Below are 15,995 nucleotides of genomic sequence, written 5' to 3' on the forward strand. Positions count from 1 at the left end.
AATCATGTACAAGCAGCTGTTGATCAGAGAAACTGGCCAATATTTTATTGTGGATTTTGGACCTTTCCCTGGTTTAGGAAAGGCAATAACAATTGCCTTTTGCCAGGTAGCAGGAAACATAATCTCAGGAGGGGAAGGGAAGAATGTTAAACAGAAAATTATCTAAAACTTCCCTCTAAAAATTCCATTGAATAGGTATTGGTTTGTAGAAAATGACAGATGCTTGATCATCTCATAATGGATGTTACCTAGTCCAACATTTAAGAAAATCAGATTTCATTTCTTTGTTTCATGAATTATTTGTTTCATGTTCATCTGCTGTATTTTTCTGTATCACTTGAAGTGAAGAAAATTTCTTTTTTATGCTTTAATTTTTTGGGCAAAGAACTCAGGGGATGAGGTAGAGGGAAGAAGATATTGCTGATATTTTAGCAAAATTCTCTCCAAGAATATCAGCAATTGAGCATTTGTTATGTTTGAGGATGGAAAGTGGGTGAGTGGTATATCTGCCCTTCATTTTCCATATTTTATCCAGTATTCCTTTTTGTACTGATGACAGATGTGCCTTGCTCAGGTATATTTCAAAGCAACATATTTCAAATTGCGCCTCTGTAGCGCCCTTCAATTAGGAAAGGCCTAAGTTTGATTCCCGTCGTTATGGGAGGAATCTTTATATGGAATTTTTCAAATGAAGGCGAGTTAGCCGATCTCATACGGAGGTAGCAGGGTTTTTTTCTCCTGGAAACTCGAGTTTTTCATCTCGCATACAGACAAATCTTCAGAACACATGCAATTTACATACAAAAAATACTTGTTGTGGTGGAAGGTAGATGGCACTGGTGGAGACAGAGAGTTGTACTCTCCGTCTCCAACACTACTATGTAGGTGTCCTCCCGTGATGAGTCTTTGGACTCCTTGGAGGTGTCATGAATAATAACAACAAAAACATAGTTTACTGTTGTGGGATATCTGTAGAAGATACTCCATGCTTTCTTGGCTGCTGTGCAATTAGTGCTCCAACACAGTTTAGGGAAAAGTGGAAACTGACTGATGTTTTAGGAATTGCAGCTGTGACAACTTGTGTAATACACTGCCACGTGATTCACTACATTACTGATGGGAGCTGAGCTGACTGTTGCAGAATCTGTCTCTGCTATGGAAGAGGAGCTGGATCAAACAGCTTGCTTGGTCTTCTATTGTGATATAGTAGATCATGCCCATGCAAAAATGTGGACATCATGAGGAAATTACCACTCTGAAATAAGTTGTCATCAGTTTTTCACTTAAATAGAGATAAACAGTGAAAAGAGGGAAGATAAGCAGACAATAACAGTGAACGTTCCAATAGGCATATGGAAGATGTTACTTCCCATAGTCAAGACAGAGAGATTATTTCATCATATTGGAGACTTAATGGATTGTATACAGCACTCAGAAAGGATTAAAACAGAATTTAATACTTCCTATATATTTCGTCTCAGTAAATGAGACATCTTAAAGGATTACAAAAAAAACTAATGTAACATCAAAAACAAAAAACACACAATACTAAGCCCAACCATGTGGGTGACACTAAAGTCCTATCTAGGTGGAGCACCCTCTAAGGGCGGTTTTGGGTGGCCTGGAATGTAAAGTGAGACCTCTGGTGATAAGCATTTCCCAAATCTTAGGAAGCTTAATGCAACCATATTTGTTGAGATTTGATTGGTTCCTGAGCACTGCTGCTGATTCTAAGAATAGTCTCTCTTTTTTGAATTTGCTGTGGTGGAGCATGGTGGTTTTTTCCCCATGAGATCCTGTGGGTTGTATCCAAGACATGGTCAGCCAAGCCTGACTGACCATAGTTGTGTTTGCGGATGTATAACTTATGTTCCTCCAGGCGGATAGTGGCTGATCTGCTTGTCTGTCCAAAGTATGCCAGTTTGCATGAACAGGGTACTTTATGGACTCCAGGCACAGAGAGGAGGGAGCTGATCTTTTGGAGAGCGGATAAGGGTAGCAAGTTTGCAGTGGGGCTTAAATGCTGTATATAGGTTGTACTTTTTTAAAATCTTGGCTATTTTTTCTGATATGCCACGGATGTAGAGTATGGCGATGGCATTTCTAAACTCTTTCTGAAGAGAAGACCGAGGAGAGGGGGAGGACCTGATTATTTTTTTAATACTGTGATCACTGTAGCCATTGGAGAGGAAAGTGTTGTGTATGTGGGCAAGCTCAGTTGCGAGCCCCTTGTTCTTTTTTTTTGAAAAAAAAAGTAAACAAGAAATATATTAAGCAAAAAACTCATATGGTAACCTAACAAAAATTAGTCTATTCGGCAGTGTATAGATTATTTGGAATTATTGTTTCAACTCCTCAATAACAAATGCGCCCAAGTTCCAAAATCAAATAAGCACGAGCTAACTTTACCCTTCTCCTTTCTGGTAGCCAATCAAATGTTCGTAAAACTGTCATCAACGGGTTGTTCTACTGAACTTCTGTGTTCGTCTGTACACTGATGTATAACAATTGTTTGTGTTTAAAATTTAAACATAATAATAAATTTAAAAACTGTATATTCAGTAAATTTTATTTTTATAATTGTAAAAGTATTTTTACCCATGAAACATGAAAAGACAGTCAAATTTATTAAATATTTTTGGGAAAGAAAAATAATGAAAAGTGATTCTGCCGATATGACTGCAGTTAAAAATGAAGTCGAAGATGAAGTTGAAGATAATACGCACATTGATTCAATGAACATGCAACAGGTTAGAGAAGAAAAAGAAAATCATTTACCTGATTGCTGGAACGAGCACAAGCATCATATTTCAAAACGCAGTAGTGGTTAGAAGTTAAAAATGGTAAATTAGGATGTCGTGTTTGTTCAAAATATAAAAACTTAGGTGTTGAAGGAGAAAGAAAGTTGTCACCTCAAAGGAATGGGTAGAAATGAAAATGGAACCGAATGGAAACACCACAAACTCAAGAACTGCATCTTTGCATAAAAAGTTATCCAAACATAATAAATAATTTGCTCATAATAAAATCATAAAAATAAATTAAGAATGTAGCAAATCTATATTAAAAAATTTAATTGACAAACTAAATGAAAAAGAAATTTTGATAACTTCAAAAATGTTTAATTCTGTTTATAGTTTGGTGAAGAGAAACTGACCAATGTCCGATTTAATCGAGCTGCAAATTAAAAATGGTATTGATCTAGGATTATCGTTGCATTCTAGATTCTCGGGAATTAGAATAGTTGAACATATTTCTAAACAAATAAAATTAGAAAAAATTGCAAAATTTCTATAATAGCAGACAAATCGACAACATTATCGAAAATAAACATTATTTAGTTATTCACATACAAGTTGAGCTCACTGAACCATGTATGATTTTTGTATATCTTGTAGAACTAGAAAATACCACCGCAGAATGTATACATGTTACTATAATTGCTACTTTAAATTCATATGGATTTTCTGATAACTATTTAAAAAATCATCTCATTGCATTCTGTTCTGATGGAGCTAGTGTGATGTTAAGAAACAAATCAGGTGTTGCAATCAAACTTCTACAAAAATTTCCCAACATTGTGATTTGGCGTTGTGTAGGTTATTGTTTACAATTAGAATTAGACGATTTGATAAAAAAAAAAAAAAACTAAAGAAATAAATCATTTTGAAATATTTATGGATAAATTATATGCTTTTTATCAATCACCAAAAAATCAATGATAATTAAATACAATTGCAAAATACCTTGATATCGAAATTTTAAAGATCAGCCATGTGTTTGGACCATGATGGGCAGCTTGCAGTTTATGAACGGCTCTTGCTGTGTGGAGAAATTACCCAGCTTTATGCAAGCATTTTGCATCGAACAATAAATATAAGGGCTTTTTAAACTGACTTCTCAATTTAGAATTTTTAAAAGATCTAGCATTAATGATTGATATCCTACAGGAATTTTCATATCTGTCAGAAGCACTACAAAGTCTCAATATAAGTATTATAAGGACTAACTCCTTAATCATGTGAACAATTAATGCAATTAGCGATTTTAAAAATTCCTACAGAATTTTTAAAATTAAAAAATCTTATGAATCTAAAATTGATACCATGTTAAAATCAAAAGAATTTGAAAGCAAATTTCAGCAAAAATCATATTTCACAAACTACAGCAAGAAACATTACTAAACTCTCTTACAATGTCTTTAAAGGAAAGATTAATGCAGCAAAGTAAATTTAAACTTAAAAATGAAAATTATGAGGATTTGGAAGATGAAGAACTGAAAAACATTTTAAATGCATGTTATCCTGAAACATGGAAGTAGTTACGTGTCCATGATTAGAAGGAGAAAAGAGAATAAGATCTTCAGATTTTATTTTGAAATATGAAATTAAAATTAATGATTATAGAGATGGAAATGGCTTTGACTGAAAATTAAAAAACAAAATTCCTAGCACGGTGAAAAAAGCCAAAGTGATTATGACAATAATTGCAGTTTGCAGCGCTGAAGCCGAATGAGCTTTTAGTGTGATAATATTGTAACAATGAAGAGATCTCACTATAAAACATATTTCGGATTTAATGACAACATGTATAAATGAGAAACCCTTGAATGAATTTAATCTGAATCCCTATGTCAAATCTTTTCTAGAAAATCATCGCTCGGCTATAGATCCTCCTAGAAAAACACAAGATGTGAAGGAGGAAGGAAATAAGGTGTGGCAGCTGTTGTCATAAGTATTTCCTTAAAGTAATTGTTAACCTGTAGAGGAGTGAGTTTTTTTGGGGGGTAAATGTGCACCAGACAGAGAGTTATTTTTTTTCATGCAAAATCGTCTCACTGTCTCGAAAGTGATTTATTAAATAAAATATAGTTACTGTTACTACCATTTTACAAATAAGAATTCACTTTTGGTAATCACATATAAATAAATAGGACTATAAAGTAATGCCCCTTGATTGGTACTATTGATTATCACTTGAAGTATAAAAACAAAAGAGAAATATAACGTATTTCAATATTATTGTGTTTAGATAATATTTATTATTTATAGATTGTTTGTCATAAAAACTTCCATCGCAAACAAAACAAATTTATTTTGTTTATAAAAAATGCGGACTATTGCATATGTGCGATTATAAAAGATTTTATTCTTATTATATTTTGATAGTTAATAATGTTTTTCTTATGTAAGATAAATTAACACAGATGATTGTGTGCAAATATTTCATGTTTAGATCATGAAATATTTGTTTAAAAATGATAGCCTTTACAGGCTGATTGTCCTCTCATACTTTTTGATTGGCATTTGTACACCAGCTGTATTAATAAAAGTTTTGTGTGAAATACGGCATTTTTTTGCTCGACGAAGCGAGCCCTTTGTTAAAATTTCCGTAGCTCACCACTGCTTGTACTGCTCATGGCCCTGCCCACCTTTTATGTCCTTCACAACTTTTCTCTGCAATTTTTGCTTAATGATGTTGGTCATCCATCCAACTACTACCCGATTTAGTTAACCATTTTTCTGAGATTTCAATTATGTTATAGTTCGCCCACCGTTTGTAGGTCTCTGCTTCACGTCCTTCCAAGAATAGTCCATTCATACTGGAGGGGAGAAAGAAATGAAGGACGTCCGAATTGGTTGCCGACACGCGAAATCACGTGCTTTATAGGTAAAATTTTCCAACTGTTATACAAGCAACATAGTTAACTACAATAATCATAAAAGATAAGTTAATTTTCCGACCAGTAATAATAAACAACTCATCCCACTATACGGACTGATTACCCTATTATCGGAATGGATTCTCCTTTTCCTGAGATGCGCAGAAGTGTCGAGGGACCTCAAATCGGTGGGCGAACTATAGTTTCTATTTTGCAAGATTAAAAATACTGCTACTGACATCTCAGAATGGCTAACTCAGCCTTGTCGAAGAAGTAGTAGAAAAAAAGATTTCTGACTTTTGCAGTGCAATATGACCCTAAATTTTCCAACTAAGTGGTGTTTGTTCTTTAACTATGTTATAGTCATGTCCAGTGTTTCAATGCACACAGTATACAGAGATAAAAATTATGTAGTAATAAGAAAAAGTTTTACCCTTCTGATATCTTCATAGAGATTAATAAGGTCAGCTTCTGCAAGTTTGAAAGGATCAATAGGATGTGGAAGACTTCCTGGAACTTGCATTACTGGAGCTTGGAGGAATGAAGACGATGTACATATGCATTCGTGTCCAGCAAACAAAATAGGATGAGATTTCCTCCTTCCTTTACACCTATATGGCCAGCTGTGGACAAACCATGAGTCTCTCTAAACAAAAATAAGAATCTTTTATTATATGTTAAATTCATTTACCAATATAATATTGCAGAATAAAGAGCTATTGACTAAAAAATATTATTATTATTATTATTATTCAGGCCTCCAAGGAGTCAAAAGACTCATCGAGGGAGGTCCTTCCTAAGACATAAAGTCTGTCAAGACTCATCGAGGGGAGGTCCCCCCCTGAGAAACACAAAGTTTATCATACCACTCTTTAAACTCACTGACCGTTCTCGCTCCCGCCACTCCATCAGGCAATGCATTCCACGGCTCAACCACCCTCCACACAAAGAAACCACTCCTTACCCTCTTGCTCACAGTTTCCTTTCGTAACTTCCAGGGATGGCCTCTTGTCATCACTCCTTCCCGAGGATCAACCAAGTGAAAGAACTCCCCAGTGTCAACCCTGTAACCACCTCTCAACAGTTTAAAAGTCTCAATCATATCACCTCTCCTTCTATCCACCAAACTCTGCAGTCCACATTCTCTCAGCCGATCCTCATAACTATCCTTGTACAGTCCTGAAACCATCTTTGTCATCCGTCTTTGTATCCTTTCCACAGTTAATTTATCCCCTTCAAATCCTGGGGACCAAATCTGAGAACAATAGTCCAAGTGTGGTCTGATCAGAGACTTATACAACGGAATGATAACCCTCTTATCTCTGCAGGTCAGTGTCCTTCTCATAATAGCAGCAATCCTCTGTGTTACCTTCACCACCTTTGCAATATGTCCCCTAAACTACAGGTTTCTATCAATCATCAACCCCAGATCTCTTGTCTCCCCTACTTCCTCCAGTATAACTCCTCCCATAGAGTATGTAGCATCCCATCGATGTTTCCCAAACCTCAAGACCTTACATTTTGCTGCATTAAACTGACACCCCCATTCATTTGCCCATCTATTTAGCTTATTTAAATCCTCTTGCAGGGCTACCACATCTGCACTATTACTAATAATCCTTCCCAGCTTCGCATCATCTGCAAACAACTGAATATCCCCCTGCAATCCACTGGCTATGTCATTGATATAAAGGTTAAACAATATAGGTCCTAGTACTGAGCCCTGTGGGACCCCACTTGTAACCCTCTGCCTCCTGGAAACTGCTCCACCATACACAACTCTGTTACCTATCAGACAGCCAATCCTGAATCCAGTTGACCAATCTGACATCCAGACCCATGTGCTGCAACTTAAATATCAGCTTATCATGTGGCACCCTGTCAAATGCCTTCGCCAAGTCTAAGAAAATTGCAGTATATGCCTTCCCCTCATCTAATGTTCTTGTAACTTTATTATAAAAGGCTAGCTTATTGCTAAAACAAGAGCGTCCTTTCACAAATCCATGTTGATTCTCACAGATAACATTACCCTCATCTGCCCAATGCTGTACACGGTCCCTCACTACTTTCTCCAAGATCTTAACAACTACTGATGACACACAGACTGGCCTATAATTAGACACTTCTAGTCTGTTACCACCCTTATGCAATGGCACTATCTTACCTTCCTTCCATTCCCTGGGCACCTTTGCCAAAGCCAGACTTTCATTGAAAAGCCACGTTAAAGGTACTGTCAATTCCCTAGCACATTCTCTCAAAACTCGTGGCGAAATACCATCCAGTCCCACAGCTTTACTGACATCCAGAGTACTCAGTATCTGAAACACACTCTCCTCCTGTACCTCCAGACCTCGTACCAGTCCTATCCCTCTAGCATTAAAAACTGACTCCTCTAGGATGAAATACTCCAATAAAGTGTTCATTGAACAATTCCACTATGTCCTCTGCATCAGTCACTCTATTCCCATTTTTATCCCACAATATCATTCTTCCACAGTCATTTCTCCTCCTACTGGCCACATAGCTAAAAAATTCCCTAGGATTTTCTTTGGATCTTAGGGCCAATCTCCTCTCATATTCCAATTTCGCTTTCCTTACCACACTAGTCACTCTTCTGGCCCGTGTCTTATATTCCTCATGCATCTCTTCACCTGTCTCCTTATATCTCTTCCATAGCCTCTTTTTCGCATGCAATTCCTGTTTAATATTGTTTGTCATCCACTTTACTCCAAATTGCGTCCTCTTCTTCACTCGTGGTATACAACTTACCGTTGCTGATAACAAATATTCTTTCACAATTTCCCACGCACTGGTGATATCCCGGCCTTCCAATTCCTCCCTCCATGAAACTTCCCGAAGTTGACGTCTAAGACTATTATAATCACCTGCCTTATAATTCCACATAAGTTCCCGTCTCTTTGATACTCCTGCATGTCTATTCATTTTCCAAGTCAACACCATATAGTCACTCTCTCCAACTGGTGGGAGAGACGTCAACTCAGTTATTATCAACTCTTCTGATGCTATAACCAAATCCAAAATTTTTGAACCTCTTGTTCCCTCTGTTACATGTTGACTAAGACATTTGTCCCTCAAGAATTCTAGAAATTCCATTCCCCTATTGTTACATGCATCTTCCTCTCTCCAATTTATACTACTGAAGTCAAAATCTCCCATAACAATCATTCTTCTTGCACTTGCCAAACTTAGCTGTCTAAACATCTCCTGGTCCCCATCCTCTGTGCTCCTGGGTCTGTAGCAACACCCTACTAAATATCCTGTCTTGCCTACCTCTACCTCACACCATACGCTCTCAAAATCATTTGTCTCACTTCCTTCCAAATTCTCCACTCTTAGAGGACATAGGTCATCACTTATCATAAGCAGCACCCCACCACCACGTTTTCCCCTCCTATCCTGACGAAAAATGCTATACCCAGCGACTTCTATTCCTGTTTTTATATCCCTTTCTGTCAACACGTCTCAGTGATCGCAATAATTTTTGGCCAGGCTGATGCTATCTGCGCCACCAATTCCTCTCCCTTATTCCGACTAAATAAATCTCAAACCCATTCTGCAATGAAATAAAATAAAATAAATTTTATTTTATTTCTGTCCATATCTACAAATGAAACATACTACAAGTCCCATACCTTGTTGTAAGTGTGAGTGTGTATTTTAGATGTGACTGTGAACAAAATGTCACATGATAGCTAAACAAATATCTGGAGATGCTATGTCGAAAGGGATATGCATGAAGTTGTGAAAGTCTGACAATTTTGGACATAATATGATTGAGGACCTGGAGAAGAAAAAAACTAACATCTATAGTACTTCTGAATTAGTTAAGAAATGCTTTGAGCCAGCAACAAGAAATTTTATTCCAGATGTTAGAAGGATTAGAGTGGGAGTGAAATGGATCAGTAAAGTTAACTCTTGTTTAATGGCAAAGGAATATATAATACACACTAGTAAAGATAGTGTATAATAAAGAACAGAAAAGTAGACTGTAAGAGGTTCATGAAGCAGGTAAAAGAGAATTCCAAGTTATTTTTTTTTCTATCAAGTAGAAGCAAGAAAAGAAATTATTACAAGAAAAAATGTACATAGTGGAAGTGAATTTCAGTAATAACTCTGCTAGTAGTGAAATAGGCAGCCTGTTTAGAGAGGAACATATCTTCAATAGCTTAACGGACCATTTAAGTCTAATGCTAACATCAGTAGGTTTCTCCATCTGTCTCTGTCATAAGCAGCAGCTGCTATAAAGTGTTCATCCAACTGTTGTAATTCTTTCATTACCACATCCATCCATCCATCTATCATTTTTTGCCTTTTCTATTTTTTTCTTTTCTTGCCAATTCTATTTGAAAGTACTTATTTCATTAACTGGTCATATGCTCTCCAAACAAGACCAGATCACTCAATTCTCTTACTTCCTGTATATGATAGAATGTTGAGTCTTTGAAACAGATTCTGCAGTTCCTCATTATTGTCTTTGTTCATGGAGTCCAGTATTTTCATTGTAAGATGATCCAAAAACTTTTCTCAGTACTTTTCTTTCAAACGTAGCAACTTCCTATTATCTCCCTTTGTTGTTAACCATGTTTCACAACTGTATGTTAATATCAGTTGTAGATAGCTTAAACAGTTTTCTTTGGATTTTCTTGATAATATTCTAGACTTCACAATTCTCTCCTCTGTCTCTTGATGTATATCATTTTGGCTATTAATGTTCATTCCTAGATAAAATTATCCACTTGTATAGTTATCAACAACCAAGCTTGATTGGTATTGATGAGTCCTTGACATATATTTATTCTTTTCCTGGTTTATGACAAGACCAGTTATTACTAAGATGAAAAGCCAAACGGCTATTTTTTTCTGGCAAAGTTAATTAAATTAAGGGGATAAAAATCCCTTAATTTAAGACCAGTTATTATAAGTTCTGCTGTAATTTTATTTTTGCTAGCTGCCGTATTACTTTTTAGTGTTTTAATAACATTCTCAATCATAGAGATGGCTCTTCAACATTTTCTCTTAAACATTGTAGCTCTAATGTAAGGTTTCCATCTGGTAGTGGCGATGACTTATTTAGTACTCTCTAAATAATAGTGTCCAAATTCCTCAACAATTTCTTTCTCTTGAGTAATTAAACTGTTTTGGCTGTTAGTCAGTATTCAAGTTTGTGGTTTATATCCTCTAAAGTATCCCACAGCATATGAAGAACCTCTGAGTTAGTTTTATTATTCACAATTTCTTCAATTAACTTTACTATTTTCAATTAACAATTAGCTTTACTAGTTATTTCTGCATTATGTATATTATTGAACCATTTGTTTTTCTTTCTGTTGTTTGTGAATTAGATTTCTTCTGCACAATGACTAAAAACATCTTTGATTTCAGTTCCCCTTACTTTCTATGTAAAGGAGGATTCTCTCAGGAGGGCCTGAATATTATATTTCCTGCTTTATCTTTTCTGCATATTTTCTTTGCATGTTTACATCACTTTTTTTTTTTAATACAGGGTGTTTTCAAAACGAATGTCCCGATTTGAAAATCTTATATCTCTGCAACCATGAAACACAAATGGAGGGCACATTAAGCATTTGTAATTGTGGTGAGTGAAACTTTAGGCCTTACTAAATACATGGTAATTTATTTTGTAACTGTACCACATTTTCATTATTAAATATAATTATTTGAAATCAGGTCATTCTTTTTGAAACACCCTGTATTATATCAATAAGTATTTTGGTTAATATTTCTCAATCTGACAAAGTTTTAACCTGAAATGTGCTATTACTACTGAGGAATCTGAAACAAGTAAACCTGAGGTGCTCAGAATATGGAGGAATCTATATATCAATAATGATTGGGATTCACTATGAGTTTTAACAGTACTGAGAATCTGGCTTTACCTTTGACTTGGTTTCAATGGAGCAGAAAGGAAGGAAGGATGGTAAAATAGACTAATTGCCCACTAAAGGTAGAATAAAACTGGATAAGTGAATTGCAGATCAATTTCCATTTCTAGAGTGCTAAATATTATTATTATGGGCACTCCAAGGAGTCCTTACTCATTGAGGGAGGCCCTAAACATAATGACAAGAACTATCCCACATTTGCACAGTATCTATCAAACTTTGCTTTGAACTCATTCACAGTCATGGCACCCACAACCAGTGGTACACCTAGAGGGGGCAAGGGGCCTGGGCACGCCCAAAGAAAAGGAAAAAAAACACTAGAAAAATTTCAAAAAATCTTTTCCTTATTAAAATTCTTTTTTTTTTATTTATTTATGTTGTGTCGTGTCTTCTATTTCTATACTACTTATGAATTAGCGATCATTGCAGATGCTCAGTCATAGGTCGTATGCAATGCGTAGTGTGTATTTGCAAATCGTCTACTCAACTCCCCCCCCAAGGTTAAATCCTGAGTGCAGCACTGCCCACAACAGACTGTGGCAACCTATTCCACTCATTCACTACTCCCTATGCAAAAAACCTAGTTCTAACATCCTTGCTAACTACACTCTTACTCTGTTTCCATGAATGGCCTCTAGTTCTCCCACCAACACACCTGTTCTGAAAAATTTCCTCTGAATTAATCTCGTAACTCCCCCCCCCAATAATTTGTCTCAATCATATCACCCCTTTTCTGCCTATCAACCAGTTTCTGTAACCCACAAATCCTCAACCTATTCTCATAAGGTTCATTTCATGGACAAGGCATGATTCTTTGCACGGGCCAATAACAGTTGATCAACAGTTATGTTTTAGTAATCTAGGATTACTAAAATTTTATATAATAATATAATTAATTTTATAATAGTATACTGGCAGAAGCAATTTTAGAGGAATGCATATAGTTGGTATTTCCAGAGTTTTCCAAGACATTTGAAATACTGCCACTCATATTTGTGTTTAAACTAAAACAAAGAGGGGTTAGGTAGTAGATTTAATAGACTTGAGAGAAGACTAGTCAAGAGAAAAATGAAAGTTGTATAAATATATAGAGAAGCACTGTTTATCAATGTACAAAAGATTTGTAAAATGGTATGGGGATGGGAAATTCAGCTGTTTGATATGGCCCTTCAGGAAGATTTGAATCAATTGAAAATGTAAGCAAATTAAATGATTTCAAGGTCAATAAAAGTAAATTCTGTACTTTGGAATTAGAGATACAGAGCTATATAATGAATTAGGAGAGAACCTTGCTCAAGGAGGTAAAGGACCATGAAGTTCCAGGGTCACTGATACAAATATATTTGGGTGATGTAGAAGGGTATTAAATCTGTATAACTTTGATACCTTTGAACAAGGAATCTACTTCTATGTACAAGCATGTCCACCCCAAAAAAATTACCCTATCCTTGGTCGAAGTAGCAAGCTCAGCTAGGCTAGACTGCTTAGGACTGTTCACGATACTGGATGCAAGATTTATGTTCCTCATAATGGATGGCTGCAGATCTGCTGCCCTGTCCAAAGTAAGACAAGCCTCAGGGGCAAAGCTGAGTGGAGGAAGCTTGCTTATAGGTGAGGAAAGTGTAGAAATCTTTCTGACAAAGATGAAAGGACACCACACTGAGTTTAAGGACTGAAGAGCATTTATACAGAGCAAACTTGTATATTTGTACAATCCAATATTTCAAGTCAGAATAATCCTCTAGAATCCATTCTAGCCTAAAGCTTCATTCTGTCATACTGATCTAATACCTTTATTGCTCTCCAAATTCTGAAAATTGTTTCAACCACTTTATTCCTGAAACCTGACCACCTGCAGCCTAACTACCCAAATTATGAAATTATTCTTTTCAAATAAAGTCATTATGTATCCTGAACTAACTGGCTTTTCTTTTCCAGTTCTTCAAACTATGAAGTTAGAGGAGATGCCAAAGTATTTCTATAAGCAAAAACACCAACCATACATTTGCACAAAAGCATAAAAAATAGCCATCACCATTCTCCTACTACACACTTGATCTTTTCTTAAGTAGTTCTCATTTTAAGTATGCTGTAGATAGCAAATTAAACCATAAACTCATGGAAGTCTGCTTGCAGTTCCCACCCATGAAAGATTATTAGCAAACCTATGGTAACTTTATACCATAGATGGGCCAAGGATTTTTTCTCCAATATATATATATATAAATAAAATTACATAATAAAATGTAAAATAAAAATTACATATGTAATTTTAAATTTATTTTTACATAGGCCAGAAACACCACTCTAGACACTAAATGTAGAACTTAAGTGGATGACTAGCAATATAAAGCAGGAGCTGCAAAAAGAGAAAGCATTGTGGAAGGAATATAAACAACAAGGTGACGGGCCTGCACATGAGCAGTATAAAAGCACAAATAAGAAGGGCAACTAGTATGGTAAGAAAGGCTAAATCAGATTGAGAGTAAATTATCTCAGGAAGTCAAAGTAAATCCAATTTTTTTTTTTTTTTTTGCTATGTAGTAAGTAAAAGAAAGAATGATTATGGAAAGATAACTTTACTCAATGCTAATAGTAGAAAAGTGACAGAAGCAGAAGAAATAGTTCAGTTACTGAGTGATCCCTTTGCAAGAGTAGATCATCCAAGTGGTGACTTGGCAGTTGCCAACATGATAGAGACTGATGTAAACATTCAGGTAGATGAACTGGAGGTACTTAGTATATTGAAAAATATCAATGTGAATACAGCAGTGGGCCTGGACAGTATGACAGCTCATATGCTATGAGAATGTGCAAGTGAATGGCAGTGCATCTGATGAAGTTGTTTAATCTAAGTATCAGCTCTGGCAAGGGTCGGGAGTAGAAAGAGGATAAGATAGTATCATTATATAAAGGTGGCCCCAAGACAGAAATAGCAATTACAGACCAATTAGTATCTCTGCAGTAGTGATTAAAGTATTAGAAAAGTTGGTTAGAAGTAAAATTCAGGAATGAATTTTACTTCTAACCAATAGGATAGGAATATGATACTTTATAGGGAACAGCATGGCTTTGTAAAAGGTAGTTCCTGCCTCAGTAATTTATTCACATTTTATAATAAGGTGACAGCAGAATTGGATGAAGGAAATGACTATGCCATGATACTGCTGAATTTTGCAAAGGCATTTGACAGCATACTGCATGGAGAACTATTACATAAGTTGGAGCAAATGGGAATGGATATGAGGCTGGTAGCATGGATAGGGGATGTCTGATAGACATCAGAGGATGATGTGGTAGAGTGGAATCATTATTATTATTTTATTATTTGTCACCTCCAGGGAGTCCAAAGACTCATCTAGGGAGGACGTCCACTCTACAACTCTGTCTCCACCAACTGACTGCAACTGCATCAACGCCATCTATTGCCAACCACCACCACTAGTATTTCCACAGACAATCACAAACATCCATGCCCATGGTGGGATTTGAACCTGCAGCCTTTTGGCTGGGGAGTGGATATGCTAACCACTTGGCCAGCCAGGCTGTGGCAGAGTGCCTCAGGGCTCTGTACTAGGATCACCATTCTTTAATTTGTACATTAAATTACATTAATGATACAGCAAAAGATCTGAAGGCTATTCAGTTGTTTGCTGATGATGCTAAACTAGGGAGGGCAATAATTGATAAGATGTAGCTTTGGATGTTTGAATTAAGGACAATTTGACCAAAGGACAATGGTTGTTAATTCGGTGTTGTAAAATGTAAGGTAATGCACTTGGGGATGAAAAGATTACACACGTCCTATCATATTGATGGTACTACTTTATGGGAAATTGATGAGGCTAGCGACCTGGGGTGATGGTGAATATAAATTTAAAATTCAGAGGACATACTGCAAGAGTTGGAAAAATAGCTTAGAGGATTATTTGGATGCTGAAGATCACACTGACAAGTAACGATAGGGAGGTTATTATCTCTCTTTATAAGGCTATGATTCGGCTACATACTGACTACTATGCACAGATTTGGTCACCTATGTTTCTTGGGGGACCAGGAGGTGGTGGAAAGGATTCAGAGATAAGTGGCCAAGCTGGTGACAGGTATGTGGAATGTTCCTTATGAGGATAGACTGACAGAGTGTGTGGGTTGCAGCATTTAGCTGACAGGCAGAGGAGAGGGGATATGATAGAAACTTATATGTTATTAATAGGATTCTATAAGATTAACATACTTTTTTCAATACATGGGAAGTAGAAGAAAAACAAGGGGGTCACACTTGGAAGTTGTCTAAGAGTGAGGCTAGTTAAGGAATAGGATCTCCTGTCCTATTCCCTCTATCTTTCCTGAAAATACCCTTTACATTCTATCTCAGTAACTATATCATTTTCTGCCAACCAGCTCTCACT

General features: G+C 36.1%; 1 protein-coding gene across 1 annotated transcript in view; it reads right to left on the bottom strand.

Annotated features, from left to right (window-relative positions):
- Positions 1 to 15,995, bottom strand: part of qless (decaprenyl diphosphate synthase subunit 1 qless) — a 217,257-nt gene that overhangs the window by 133,821 nt on the left and 67,441 nt on the right. The window contains exon 2 of the mRNA XM_090404571.1: positions 6,096 to 6,308. Coding sequence (XP_090260697.1) covers positions 6,096 to 6,308 — 213 coding nt within the window. The remainder of the gene's footprint in view (positions 1 to 6,095; positions 6,309 to 15,995) is intronic.

This window comes from Typopeltis vanoorti, chromosome 15 (assembly GCF_054136105.1).
Source record: "Typopeltis vanoorti isolate ZY-2024b chromosome 15, IOZ_Tvanoo_1.0, whole genome shotgun sequence".
Lineage (NCBI taxonomy): Eukaryota > Metazoa > Arthropoda > Arachnida > Uropygi > Thelyphonidae > Typopeltis > Typopeltis vanoorti.